This window comes from Lutra lutra, chromosome 5 (genome assembly GCF_902655055.1).
Source record: "Lutra lutra chromosome 5, mLutLut1.2, whole genome shotgun sequence".
Lineage (NCBI taxonomy): Eukaryota > Metazoa > Chordata > Mammalia > Carnivora > Mustelidae > Lutra > Lutra lutra.
Genome location: NC_062282.1, coordinates 103,831,978 through 103,845,758, shown reverse-complemented (window position 1 = coordinate 103,845,758; position 13,781 = coordinate 103,831,978). Strand labels below are relative to the sequence as shown.

At 41.6% G+C, this 13,781-nt stretch overlaps 1 protein-coding gene across 3 annotated transcripts in view; it reads right to left on the bottom strand.

Annotated features, from left to right (window-relative positions):
- Positions 1-13,781, bottom strand: part of IQGAP2 (IQ motif containing GTPase activating protein 2) — a 283,046-nt gene that overhangs the window by 32,628 nt on the left and 236,637 nt on the right. For all 3 annotated transcript variants that reach the window (XM_047729600.1, XM_047729599.1, XM_047729601.1), the window contains 3 exons: positions 6,332-6,481; positions 2,930-3,093; positions 154-378 (listed from right to left, as the gene is read on the bottom strand). In XM_047729600.1, the coding sequence (XP_047585556.1) occupies positions 154-378; positions 2,930-3,093; positions 6,332-6,481 (539 nt within the window). The remainder of the gene's footprint in view (positions 1-153; positions 379-2,929; positions 3,094-6,331; positions 6,482-13,781) is intronic.

Genomic DNA, 13,781 nt, shown 5'->3' with positions numbered 1-13,781 from the left:
TGGATATGTTAGAGGGAGGGAACATCTTCAGTTGAAAACTGCTGCTGGACAGTAAATTTTGTTTTTTTAAGAGAGCTTAAGAGTATTTATAATAACCATGTAAAAATGATCATAAAACATGACTGAAAACCAACATCTTCCGGGCTCAGGTACCTGGCTTCTCCAGTCTGTGTTTCCAGTTGGTTCACCCAAGCCTTGTACACCTCTACAGGGCTCGTGTTGATGGCCAAGGACTTGTCGTCCAGGATCTCTTTCACCACCAGAGCCAGGAGCTGGCGCAGAGTGTTCTGTCCCCGGGCACCCCTGTTGAAGCTCACAACCATCTTGATGACCGTGGGGTTCCCAGTCACTATGTCCTGCACCTGATCCACCTTTGATCTGAAAGAAGCCCAGACCAGAACAAATGGGTTGCCTCTGTGGGTAGAGTTTTAAACAGCCTATATACTCTCTGGGGGGCAAGGACTTCATGGGGCTCCACTTCCTCCATGAAAATTGAAGGTGGCATGGTTTAAAAGCAAGCAATTGTTTGTTAAGATGTGTGTTCATTATGTGAGGGACTCAAGGATGTGAGAATAAGTGCTCGGGTTTAATTTCAATCTAGAAGGCAGGAAGGGACTGAAAGTGGACAGATAGTAAGAAGAATCGAGGGGGTCATTGTGTCCCATCTAGTTACCAAATTTTAAAAACAATGTTCTCGACTCAACAAACTGACTCCACTTCTTCAAATCGAGCTCAAATGCACCACAGGGAAACTTCTGGCTACCTCAAGTGGCAGAGAGAGTCCTTCCTGATTGCTGATTGCCAGCTCCTGTGAGCCTCCCTGATTGGCCTCGCTTTCACCTCCGTGCAGCCTCTCACCCTCCCACGTGACCACATGCTCCCTCTGCGCCCCCCTTTACCCTCAGTGTCTCAGAGTGACGTATTCCAGTCCTCATCTCACCCAGTCATTCGCTTGGTCTCCTTTGCTGGCTCCTCTCCTCACATTTGAACTGTTGGCTTTCACATCTTTCTACATGATCTACCCTCACAGCCCACTCAGGCATGCAGTCTCAAGGACTATCTCCTTGGAACTTGTCCTCTGATCTCAGTGTCTAATCCACCTCTCCTCCCTGGGAGCTGGTCCTGGATTTCTGACCTTTGGCTGGACATTTCCCCCCTCACATTCTATACCTCTAGCTCATACTCACTGTGTTAAAAACCCAAACTATATTTTTTTCCTTCTGATGCCCCCATTTCTCTGACCTGTGCGGCTTTCATTTATTCTGCCCAAACACAGAAGCAGATCAATCCTCTAAAAAACCCAGTGTGGCCGTGTCAATAATCTGCTCAAAGACCTTTCAGGCCTTCCAAGGAGGTAAAAAGGGCCTCAGCACTTGGGTCTGGACTTGGTGGTTCCCGTACTCTGGCCCAACCTATCTTTCTAGTTCCATCTCCTGTTTGTGACTTGTTAAATCTCATTTTGGTCAGAAGGATCCTATGGTCTTTTGCAGACTTTGGCCCATGCTTTCTGTCAACAGTGTGCTTTATTTCGCGTTTCCATTTTTTTTCTTATAAAAAACTGTAGATATTCTTCAAGGATTTGGATCAACTACTTCCTCTCCCTAAAGTCTTTATCGGCTGACCTAACTGGAACTTTTCTACCTCCCTCCCTTTCTTATATTTTATCTGTTGAGTAGAGTTGACACACATTACATTAGTTTCAGGCATAGAGCCTAGTGATTTGACAGGTTTATACATTATTCTGTGTTCCCCACAAGTACAGCTGTGTCTGTCCTGTTATACTGTTACATCGCTATTACAATGTCATCTGTACCTGGAACTTTTCTCTCAATCCCTCTGATCTGTTACACTGTGTGTATCATTCATTAGTACTTATTTATTTCAGCGCACACATTTCTATTTCTCTTATATCCTATTTCTGAGGCTGGCTTACAGACACTCTGAGGGCAGAGGTTCCTAGCTAACACGCTTCAGAGGTCCATAGGAACCAGTCTAGCTCAAGTTGTAAGAATCTAGGAAAGCAGTTGAGATCTATCTTGTTGGCTAAGGGCATTTTCCCTGATTTTTTGGGCCCCTTTAATATAGGTATTTGCACATTTTTTAAAAAACAGTAACTGGGGACACCTGGGTGGCTCAGTGGTTGAGCCTCTGCCTTCGGCTCAGGTCGTGATCTCGGGGTCCTGGGATCGAGTCCCGCATCGGGCTTTCCCGTCTGCGGGGAGCCTGCTTCCTCTCTCTCTCTCTCTCTCTCTCTGCTTGCCTCTCTGCCTGCTTGTGATCTCTCTCGGTCAAATAAATAAAATCTTTAAAAAAAAAAAAACAGTAACTGAATCAGAAAATAAATAAGCAAAAATCAGTCTAACTTTTACTGTGAGAAGTAAAAGAAAACTTTTTGGCAGAGACTGTTATCCCCATCTGTTTATAGCTTTATTAGTCACAGGATTTTAAATTTTTTCCACTGACTTTCAAAAAAGCTTTGATTTTCAAGTTGCTGTTTACTTGCAAAATCAAAAGCTAAATTAGCTCTAAAAAAGCTATCAAGAAGGCTGTATCAGGGGGCACCTGGGTGGCTCAGTGGGTTAAGCCGCTGCCTTCGGCTCAGGTCATGATCTCAGGGTCCTGGGATCAAGTCCCGAATCGGGCTCTCTGCTCAGCGGGGAGCCTGCTTCCCTCTCTCTCTGCCTGCCTCTCTGTCTACCTGTGATCTCTGTCTGTCAAATAAATAAATAAAATCTTTAAAAAAAAAAAAAAGAAGGCTGTATCAGGAAATACCAATAGTGATGTAGAAATTTCTTAAGCAATTTGATATACTTGAGTATATATGAGTAACTTATAAGGATAATTTAAACAGTATTTTAGTAAGTCAGAGAGAGCTGCCACAAAAACGATCTATTCATTGATACTTTTACATATATACTTATATACATACTTTATTTCTTCCTCCAGAGCAGTCTTGAAAAGCTTGAGGAGTAGATACTCTTCTCGCTGATTGGAAGCATAATTGTATAGTGTGAAAATAACAGTGTCCATAAATTTAGTTGACTTATTTTGTGGCATCTGGAAAATCAGCTTGGCCAGGTACGAAGGATTGGTCTAAAAGAAAAGAGGGAAGAAGGACAAAGTCCCCCCAAAAACTCTATGTTAATATATTATTAAACCAGAGAGGAGTACCCTATCCCCTTTAATATATAGAAAGCATATAGTGGAGTATCTGACACATAATAAAACTTTAAAAGGTGTCAGCTAATAATACTAGAGGAAGTTATAAAGTTACAATAGGATTTAAGTTTATATGCTCTATATTTATGAAATATAATTATATTATGTACATTATATACTCTTAACCATTTCAAGCTACATATTACTATTTATTGTAGAGACACAGAAGAGAGAGGAGTTGGCCAAGAGACTCCAGTATCTGAAGAGACTGGCAATAATAATCCAAGAGCCCAGCTACATAGATTATTCTAGAAAGACTGATGAGTGGACAGAAGGAAGTACATCCCATATTCTGAGACTAGAAAGAAAAAAGAAAAGGATATGTTTACATGTGGAGACAGTGGGATGCTAGGAGGTTTTATAAGGAGAAAGAAGGTAGGAGTGAAGTGGGGACGCTGAAGGGAGGGGTGAGGTCAAGATAGCCGATGGATGAAATGGTAGAAGAAAGTGACAGAAAGAAAAAGAGACTGCAAAACCCAAGAATTAAAAAAAATATAAAATAAATATAAAAAAATAAAAATAAAAATAAAAAAATATTTTAAAAAGTGCAGTCCTGAGGGTTTTTCTGAGGTTGGCATTCTGAGATGCACCAGCACCCTTCATGTAATATGGGTTTTCTCCAGTAGCTACCCCAGCCAGATGAGGTTAAAGGAGGACAAATACTATATAGGATGTAGAGGAAAATATTTACATAGAGAAATTAAATATCCCTATTCTTCATCTTCCTTCTGATGAGAAAAGAAAATTTTCCGTACATGGAAACTAGTGTTCATTTAATACACCCAAGCAGTTTGGCTGTAAAGTTTTGAAGGAAAACCCGGATTCTAGTTTAACTCACCACTTCCGTTTACTTTCAAGCTCATCATGATTAAAACTTTGTGAAGCCTTAGCTAAGGACAACGCTTTCTCTGCAGTTCTGCAGTGATTCTTTTTCCACACTGAACCATATGGGATGAGGAGAAAGGAAACCCACACTAAAGCTAAAAAGCCTACTGCTCATGCCTCCCAGATGACCTGAACACTTTTCCACAGAGGCTGAGACTTAAGAGGCGAACGCCAAGCAAAACCTATAGCAGCTGACCTGTGCTTGGCTCTAACTTCTTGCCAAGGCATCATTCAAAGGCCAAGGGAATCCAGACCATTTGCTTTTCTGCAGTTTCCTCAATGAGCTCAGGCTAATGTCTCGAGATAAGGTAAAGAAAATGAAATGATTTCAAGAGACACTTCACTCGGACTCGGTACCACTGGAATGGTGGAGCTCTGGGACTGGCAGTTTGGGGTTGTTGGGGGAATAAAATGGTGGTGTTATTCTCAACATGTTCCTGTGCTTTTTACCCTTTCCATTCATGGGTCTCCACATGTAGAAAAAGGTAAAAAATACAAGTCTTAGGCTAATGACTACAGTTTCACTCTCCTTATGACACAAATTCTATCAAAACCTAACACTAGAAACTAAATCCTAGAGAAACCTCATACATTTGGGAGGTTCACGGATGTCAAAAAGAATAAATGGGGTGCCTGGGAGGCTCAGTGGGTTAAAGCCTCTGCCTTCGGCTCAGGTCATGATCCCAGGTCCTGGGATCGAGCCCCACATCGGGCTCTCTGCTCAGCGGGGAGCCTGCTTCCCCCTCTCTCTCTGCCTGCCTCTCTGCCTACTTGTGATCTCAGTCTGTCAAATAAATAAATAAGATCTTAAAAAAAAAAAAACAAGAAGAAGAAATACCCAAGATTAAATTTTCAATTGGTAGATGACTGCTATTCTAGTTGAGGTAGACAAAAACCCTTCCCTACCCAGTGGGAGCCCCCTTTCTTTCTTTTTTTTTTTTTTTTTAAAGATTTTATTTATTTATTTGACAGAGAGAGATCACAAGTAGACAGAGAGGCAGGCAGAGAGAGAGAGGGAAGCAGGCTCCCCGCCGAGCAGAGAGCCCGACGCGGGACTCGATCCCAGGACCCTGAGATCATGACCTGAGCCGAAGGCAGCGGCTTAACCCACTGAGCCACCCAGGCGCCCCGGAGCCCCCTTTCTTTCTGGGAAGTTTGCTGGGGTTAGTTAAGCAATGGATTCTACAAACAATACTGTTTTTGCATTGTCCTTCTATGCTGCCACATGGTGGCCAACTGTGGCACTACACCTGCTCGCCATTCTTTCTCCAGACAGAGCCTTCTCGTGTGTGTACTAAAATTAATATAACTTCTCTCATGGGACGAACCACACTTCATTCATGCTTTGGGTCATAGGTCTTATGTATACCTAATGTCACTGTGGTCCCCAAGGAAAGATTCAGGGACTTCAGGCCTTGAGGGAGTCACCACCAAGAGCAGCAGCCTCCCCACACAAAGGGACACCTGACTCAAGGAAGAACTGCTGACCTACTTTTTGGGGGAAAGTTTTCCTGCCAAAGGGAAGGCTTTATCACTAACACTTGCTTACTCACTTTCCTTTGGGATTGAGTGGATGTGCTGGTAGAGCAGATAAGCTGAATCAGTGATTAACCAAAACAGTAACTGGTCTACCACAGTCCAACCATAAGCAGTTCAACTTAACTAGTTCTTACCTGCACCCTTGAAGCAGTGGAAAATGACTGTTCGTTGACATCGTAGTGATGCCATGAAAATAATGAAATAAAAAAGATGCCCTATTGCCCTAATCCAAACTCTGGCTCTTTTCTCAAAAGAAGGGCCAGCTGGTTCAGATAAAGATCTGTTTGGCACATATTTTAATTTTGTCACGGCCAACAGCATCTGCTTATTTTATCCTGTCTCTGCAGATAATGGTAATATAACGTAGTCTCAGAAGCAGGGGCTCGAAAGTCAAACTGCCTGGGTTCCAATACCCTTGCTTTACCATTTACTGGGTGTATCTCAGTTTTCTCATCTGTCGTATGGGCATAAGAATAATTACAGTTTTCCGAGGGTGGTAGGAAGAATGCAAAGAGATGATGTGTGTGAAGCACCCAGAACAGCACTGGGTATTTAGTACTTAGCACTGGGTACATGCTCAAACATGTCAATGACTACAACTTTATATTGGGAAAAGATCCATTATAAACCACCAGCAAGGAATATAGAGTCTCAATCCAAAGCTTTTAGTGAAAACAACTATTCTTACCTGTAAAAGATAAAACAGCTGCTGGTAGGTTTCTAGTGTTTTTCTCCTCTCTTTACTCAAACTTTTAATTCCCTGGTTGTCAGTGTTATTCAGTATTTGCATTTCTCCACCTTTTTTCTTATTCAGCTTCGTTCTGTGTGAAATTACATCCTGGAAAGGAATTTATGAAATGATTACTTTTTATTTTGCTGTGTTTTTTTTTTTTAATCTCCGCCCTTCACACACACCTTGAAACACATGTGTTGGAAAGATTAATTTTCCACATTTCCCTTAGGAAGAAAAAAGGGACAGAGACTGTTAAAGGAAACTCAGCTTGCAGGTGAATTTAGCTTTTGTAATATTTGTTCTCTAAAGCTGTACTTAGCTGTTCTTAAGATGTAATGTAGGCACCAATACATTTCAATAGGGAAAGCATTGTCTTTTCAACAGATGATACTGGGATAACTGGAAATCCACATTTACAAGAAAGAAGTCAGACCCCTACCTCACACCATAGAGAAAAATTAACTCAAAAGAGATCAAAGAACTAAATGTAGGAGCTAAAACTATTAAATTTTTGAAAGAAAACCTAGGCATATATCTTTGTCCCTTTCGATTAGGCAATGGGTTCTTACATATGACACCAAATGTACTAGTGACAAAGAAAAAATAAATTGGACTTCATAAAAAGTAAAACTGTTGTGCTTCGAAGGACATTACTAATGAAATAAAAAGATAACCCACAGAAGGGGAGAAAACATTTGCAAATTATACATCAAATGAGGGATATAAAGAACTCTTGCATCTCAAAAATAAAGGTAGCCCAATCAAATATGGCAAAAGATTTGAATAGACATTTTCCCAATTCATACCTTGCTGGTGGGAATGTAAAATGGTATACCCACTTAGAAAACATTTTGGTAGTTCTTCAAAAGTTAAAGATGGACTTACCATATGACCTAGAAATTCCGCTCTTAGGTATATATCCAAGAGAATGGAGGACCTATGTCCGCAGAGAAATGTGTACATGAATGTTCACAGAATTATTCATAATACCCCAAAAGAGGAAACAACTCATATGTTCATTAACAGATGAATGGATAGATAAAATGTGGTATATCCATACAATGGAATGTTATTTGTCAATAAAGAGGAATGAAGTACTGACTCAGGCTAAAACACGGGCGAACCTCAAAAACACTACTAGGGTGCCTGGGTTGCTCAGTGGGTTAAGTCTCTGCCTTCAGCTCGATTATGATCTCAGGGTCCAGGGATCAAGTCCGGTGTCCGGCTCTCTGCTCGGCGGGGAGCCTGCTTCCTCCTCTCTCTCTCTCTGGCTGCCTCTCTGCCTACTTGTGATCTCTGTCTGTCAAATAAATAAGTAAAATCTTTTAAAAACAAAAACAAACAAACAAACCACTTTATTAAGAGAAAGAAGCCAGTCACAACAGACCACATACTGTGTGATTCCATTCATATGAAATATCCACAACAGGCAAATCTGTTCGGCCAGGAAGTAGATTAATAGTTGCTCTGCTGTAGGGGAGACTAGGTAGTAACTGTTAACGGGTATAGGTCTTGTTTTTTTGAAGTGAAATGTTATTCGCATGATAAAACTCACCAGCTAATTTGAAAACATTTTCTCTCCGGTTTCTTTTTAGGGTGAATGTTCTAGGCCTATGGACATTATGGTTTCACTATTTTGTGAATATACTAAGAACCACTAAAGTATACACTTTTAAAGAATGAATTAGATCTTCTCAAAAAATATGCAAATATGCAATGCAGCAATTAAAGATAGAAGTGAAAAGAATCCCCTAAATATTTAACAAAGCTAATTAAAAATTAAAAAAAAAAAAGAATTTACTTATTTATTTGACAGAGAGAAAGAGAGCACAAGCAGGGGGAGTAGGAGGCAGAGGGAGAGGTAGGCTCTCCACTGAGCAGGGAGCCTGATGTAGGACTTGATCCCAGGATGACCCAAGCTGAAGGCAGATGCTTAACTGACTGAGTCACCAGGTGCCCAACAAAGTTTATTTTATCAGTCATGCTCCTTTAACCATTTACAACAGAATCTTTGAAAAGGTGTGGCTGCAAACCTTGTTACAAGGTCATTTCAGGCTATTGTGTTCCCTTCAAGTGCATAAAGGACCGTGAACAAGAGCAGGACTCCTAGGTAAGGGTCTACCAATTTTTTTTTTTAAGATTTTATTTATTTATTTGACAGACAGAGATCACAAGTAGGCAGAGAGGCAGGCAGAGAGAGAGAGGAGGAAGCAGGCTCCCTGCTAAGCAGAGAGCCTTATGCAGGGCTCAATCCCAGGACCTGAGATCATGACCTAAGCCGAAGGCAGAGGCTTTAACCCACTGAGCCACCCAGGTGCCCCTACAGGGACCCACAGTACAAAATACATCTTACCTCTTTTGCTGGTAAACACACATGCATGCACACACTCAATATGAAATACTTATTCATACTGGGATACACTCTGATATCCTCAATTTGCTTTTACTCTATTCAACTTCTAAAGATTTTTGATGTGACTCATTTAATTGCTTTTATGACCCCCCAGTGGCACAGGACTCAAATGAACGCCAGGGCTCTAGGATGAGTGTCTCCTCTGCTATGTAACGCTGGGTCACTGTCCCACAGAGTAGGTGGCAATAAGGCTGTTTTTCCTAAATCTTCTGTCTGCTTTCTGAGCTCTTAGCCCAGCCTCCACTTGAGGAGTTGATTTGCAGCCAGCATCAGGATGTTCAACCACAGTTCCTGAGGTGGGGCACTCTGGGGATTTCAGACAATACAATGCTTTACTGTGCCTGCATCCCTGGATCACTGGTCCTTTAGCATCCCTGACCCCTGTCCGTCAGATGCCTGAAGGGACCCTTAGTCATTCTGACAACCATATCGGTGCCTGCCACCACTTCCAATTGCCCTTGGGGATGAGAACTACTGTCAGCTTTTGAGTAAAGTTCTAAATCTGCTTGCGTCCTAGCACCCTATTCTCCCATAGTGTGGGTTAGTCGATGGGTCAAAAAAAAACCTCTTTGGAGTTCTGCTGTCAGATGGTTCCATGTGGTCATACTCACTGTCCTGTGGGTCTATGATTTTACTCTTGCCCATTCTCAGCTTAGAGGGGGGCCACCTGAACTTCATCCCTTACTTCTGTCCTCCTCATTGCTAGTATGCAGAAAGAGGGGGATTTGATTTGTATCTCCATGAACTTTTAAAAAAGGCAATATTTTCACCCTTACTTCATAAGCATATGAAAAACTTCAGGAGGAAGAAAGGCAGTGTACCTAAGCATCGGTTAAGGGGAAGTCTGAGTGGGCAGCTGTCTGACGTCCTTATTGATAAGAAGTCCTAAAACATCACTAGATTAAGTCTGGTTTACAGCATATAGCCCAGCTTTCTTCTCTTCAAGTCACTGGCGAGGCACCGGGCATTCAAGTCTCTCAAATACATGGAGTAAATAGATAATCTTGGTTTTAAATATGTGGCAGACAAAAAAAATCTTGCTATTTAACTCCCCCTCCCGTTATTTTCAATGCAGGTGGCCCTGGAAACTGAAGACTTTTTATTTGTTTTGTTCCCAGACTTCAGCTGCATGTTATGGTTTTTGACATACAGAAAAGAGAAGAGAGAAGAGGGGGCGGGAGTGGCAAGCAAGCTCGGGGGCGGAACTAAATTTCTCTCCATTAGAAGAGAGAGACATTTGGTGAGGCCAGGACACGGAGAATAATCCAGGATGGGAACTGAGCAGCAGATGCTGAGCCTTGGAGGGGAAAGGGTGGGGGGAGCTAGCAGCTGGACAGACGGAACACAGTGATGCTGGTCATGGCAGGAAGCCCATCTTCCTTCTTCCCTGAAATCATGTCTTGCTTAAGACTGCTCTTGTGTCGGGACGCCTGGGTGGCTCAGTTGGTTGGACGACTGCCTTCGGCTCAGGTCATGATCCTGGAGTCCCAGGATCGAGTCCCACGTCGGGCTCCCGGCTCCGCGGGGAGTCCACTTCTCTCTCTGACCTTCTCCTCGCTCATGCTCTCTCTCACTGTTTCTCTCTCAAATAAATAAATAAAATCTTAAAAAAAAAAAAAAAAGACTGCTCTTGTGTCAACAGAAGTTTTCTTTGCAAAGCTTAAAGAAGGAGCTAAAGGCCAACCAGGGAGGGGTTCCAAACGCATATGCTTTTCACTAATAGACGTGTAATGTCCTTTATTCTTACCAATAAATCTTGAACATGGGAAGAACAGTGGTTTGAAGGAGCAACAGTATTTAACTTGTTCATGATATTCCCTCATTTTGATGTTGCTCCGAGAGCCACCATTTTGTCCCCTTTCTCTGATCACAGGATACCTGCGTGCAGGTCATAGGCTGTAATATGAAAATTTTTATAGAAGGTGTAGAGTAGTACAAAGAGTTTGGGATTTGGAGACATGAAAGTAGGGGTACCTGCAGAGCCTGGCTTTCCCTGGGTTTTAGGTAGCCCTGGCTTTCACGTCTGCACTCCTATTATACACCACATTCATCAATGAGTATTTCAGGGGTTCAAGATTCCTTTTACTTCTCTTTCTTTCTTTTTATTTATTTATTTTTTTAAATATTTTTATTTATTTTATTTGAGAGAGAGACAGTGAGAGAGAGCATGAGCGAGGAGAAGATCAGAGAGAGAAGCAGACTCCCCGTGGAGCTGGGAGCCCGATGCGGGACTCGATCCCGGGACTCTGGGATCATGACCTGAGCCGAAGGCAGTCGTCCAACCAACTGAGCCACCCAGGCGTCCCTCTTTCTTTCTTTTTAAAAAGATTTGTTTACGGGGCGCCTGGGTGGCTCAGTGGGTTAAGCCTCTGCCTTCGGCTCAGGTCATGATCTCGGGGTCCTGGGATCAAGTCCCACATCGGGCTCTCTGCTCAACCTGCTTCCTCCTCTCTCTCTCTGCCTGCCTCTCTGCCTACTTGTGATCTCTCTCTGTCAAATAAAATCTTTAAAAAAAGAGATTTGTTTACTTATTTTAGAGAGAGAGAGAACACACTTCTGTGAGTGGAGAGAAGGGTGGTGGGAGAGGGAGAGAGAGGATCTCAAGTGGTCTCCCCTCCTAGCATGGAGCTGGATATAGGGCTCGACCTCAAGACCCTGCAATCATGACCTGAGCCGAAATCAAGAGCTGGATGCTTAACCGACAGAGCCACCCAGGTGCCCCAAGATTACTTTCATTTTCCATTCAGATTTTCTTTCAAGCTAGTTTGAATTTGTAACTCCCTTCCTCCCTACTTCTCCAAGAAACTTCTACCTCAGTTGCTTTGTTTCCATCTCTAAGCCTTTTTCTTTTGCCTAAAACCAATGTTAGTCATTTCATTCACCCACTGACTTTCTGTGATTTCTAGGAGGAATGCCAATTTTACTTTTTATTTATTTATTTATTTATTATCTTTTATTTATTATTATTTATTATTGATTGATTGATTGTAAGGTGTACGCCCAACATGGGGATTGAATGCATGACCTCAAGATCGAGAGTTGCACGCTCTACCAGCTGAGCCAGCCAGGCGAGGAACATCAATTTTAGAAAAATTTTAGAGAGCTGGAGTTCTTCTTTATAGATCAAGCTACTTCCTCTTTCCTCATTAAACACATGCTCAGTATGTAGGTATTTATGTATGTATGTATGTATTTAAACGATTTTATTTATTTACTTGACAGAAAGAAAGAGCACAAGCAGGGGAGCTACAGGCAGAGGGAGACAGAGCAGGAGACTTCCTGACCAGCAGAGAGCACAACTGGGGCTTGATTCCAGACCCCCGGATCATGAACTAAGCTGGAGGCTGATGCTTAACGGACTGAGCCACCCAGGTGCCCCAATATGCTTGGTATTTAGGAAAAAAAACGATACAAGTAGTTCAATTTCACCAGCCTCCTGAAGAAAAATCACTTTTTTTCTAGCTTTAAGTAAAAAATAAATAAATAAATATTTATATATTTATTTATATATATATATATATACACATACATATATATGTATGTGTATATATATATATTTCACAACAAATGAAATTTACTGCTTTAAGTACTACTATCTTTGCTCTTGTATTGCAAACTTTTCCCCCGCCCTTAAATGTTCTTTGAAAACATTATTTTTAGTGGCTACGTAACCTACATGTTCAACTAATTCTGTTGTTCTCTGTTTATTGTTTTTGTGTTTGGGGTTTTTTTTCACTTTTTCACTACTATAAAGCTTCACCTATACTATTCTTACCATCAGACTAAAAATGCGACCATTGGTAATAACACTAAAGACCATATGCTTAATAATCGTTAGCTTAATTTCCAATAAGTAATCAATATTTGGAATTTGAAAACATAAGTTGAAAAATCACATCTGTTCCACAATGCTATCAATTGGGAATACTTTTAAAAAAATCTTCAACTGTCCTCAGGACCTGAAAATTTGCCACAATTTCATTTTCCGCACGAATAACAAGCTACTTGTTACGTCTACTATTCAGTGTTTTGCAACAGCCTTTATTTTAAAAGGCAAGGCATTTCCTGTTTACAACTTTATGGGAGGAGGGTAAAACAGAAGTGGAAGGTTTTAAAAGGAATTTTCTGAAGGACCTTCTGGAATATATTATACTTTACAAATTCTCATGTTTGTTAAATAATACACTTTTTTTTTTAAAGGAGAAAAGTACTATTTTTCTGGATGAAATAATGAAAAAAGACTTAATACAGAACATTTAAATTGTGCTTTTCTTAATAGTTAGAAAAGACCATCATTTCCTACTTTATAAATTGCTCCATTTTCTTCATTTTCTGTGCACTCACTATTTCTCTGCGAGGGCCAGAGACAAGAGTGCGGCATTCACGTCCACTACTCTGCTGGCCTCCTGAGCTGCTCATTTCCCAGGTTTCCAGAACCACAGACTCAAGTTAGTGGCAGCTAGCACTCTGTGTTTGACCCATGGTAGCTTTCTCAGAGTTTCCAGGAAGTCAGCTCCCCATTCCCCTCCCAACCTTCCCCTTTTTCTAAAAATTGATGTGGTGGGGCGCCTGGGTGGCTCAGTGGGTTAAGCCGCTGCCTTCGGCTCAGGTCATGATCTCGGAGTCCTGGGATCGAGTCCCGCATCGGGCTCTCTGCTCAGCAGGGAGCCTGCTTCCTCCTGTCTCTCTGCCTGCCTCTCTGCCTGCTTGTGATCTCTCTCTGTCAAATAAATAAATAAAATCTTAAAAAAAAAAATTGATGTGGCACTGGAACCGGGGCATGGAAAGAACTCTTACCCTACAAGTCTCCTTTCTTGGGTAAAAATGATACTTTTCACATGGTTTGAGAGAGCTCTGAAAGGAGCACAGATACTAAACTATAGCATTATTTACTTAGAGGCTGGTTTGGGGGCAGTCCACTCTGTAGGGGCCATTTTGGAAATGTGTAAAGGTGTCTGTTTTTTTTTTAAAGATTGCAGTTTTTTTTATTTG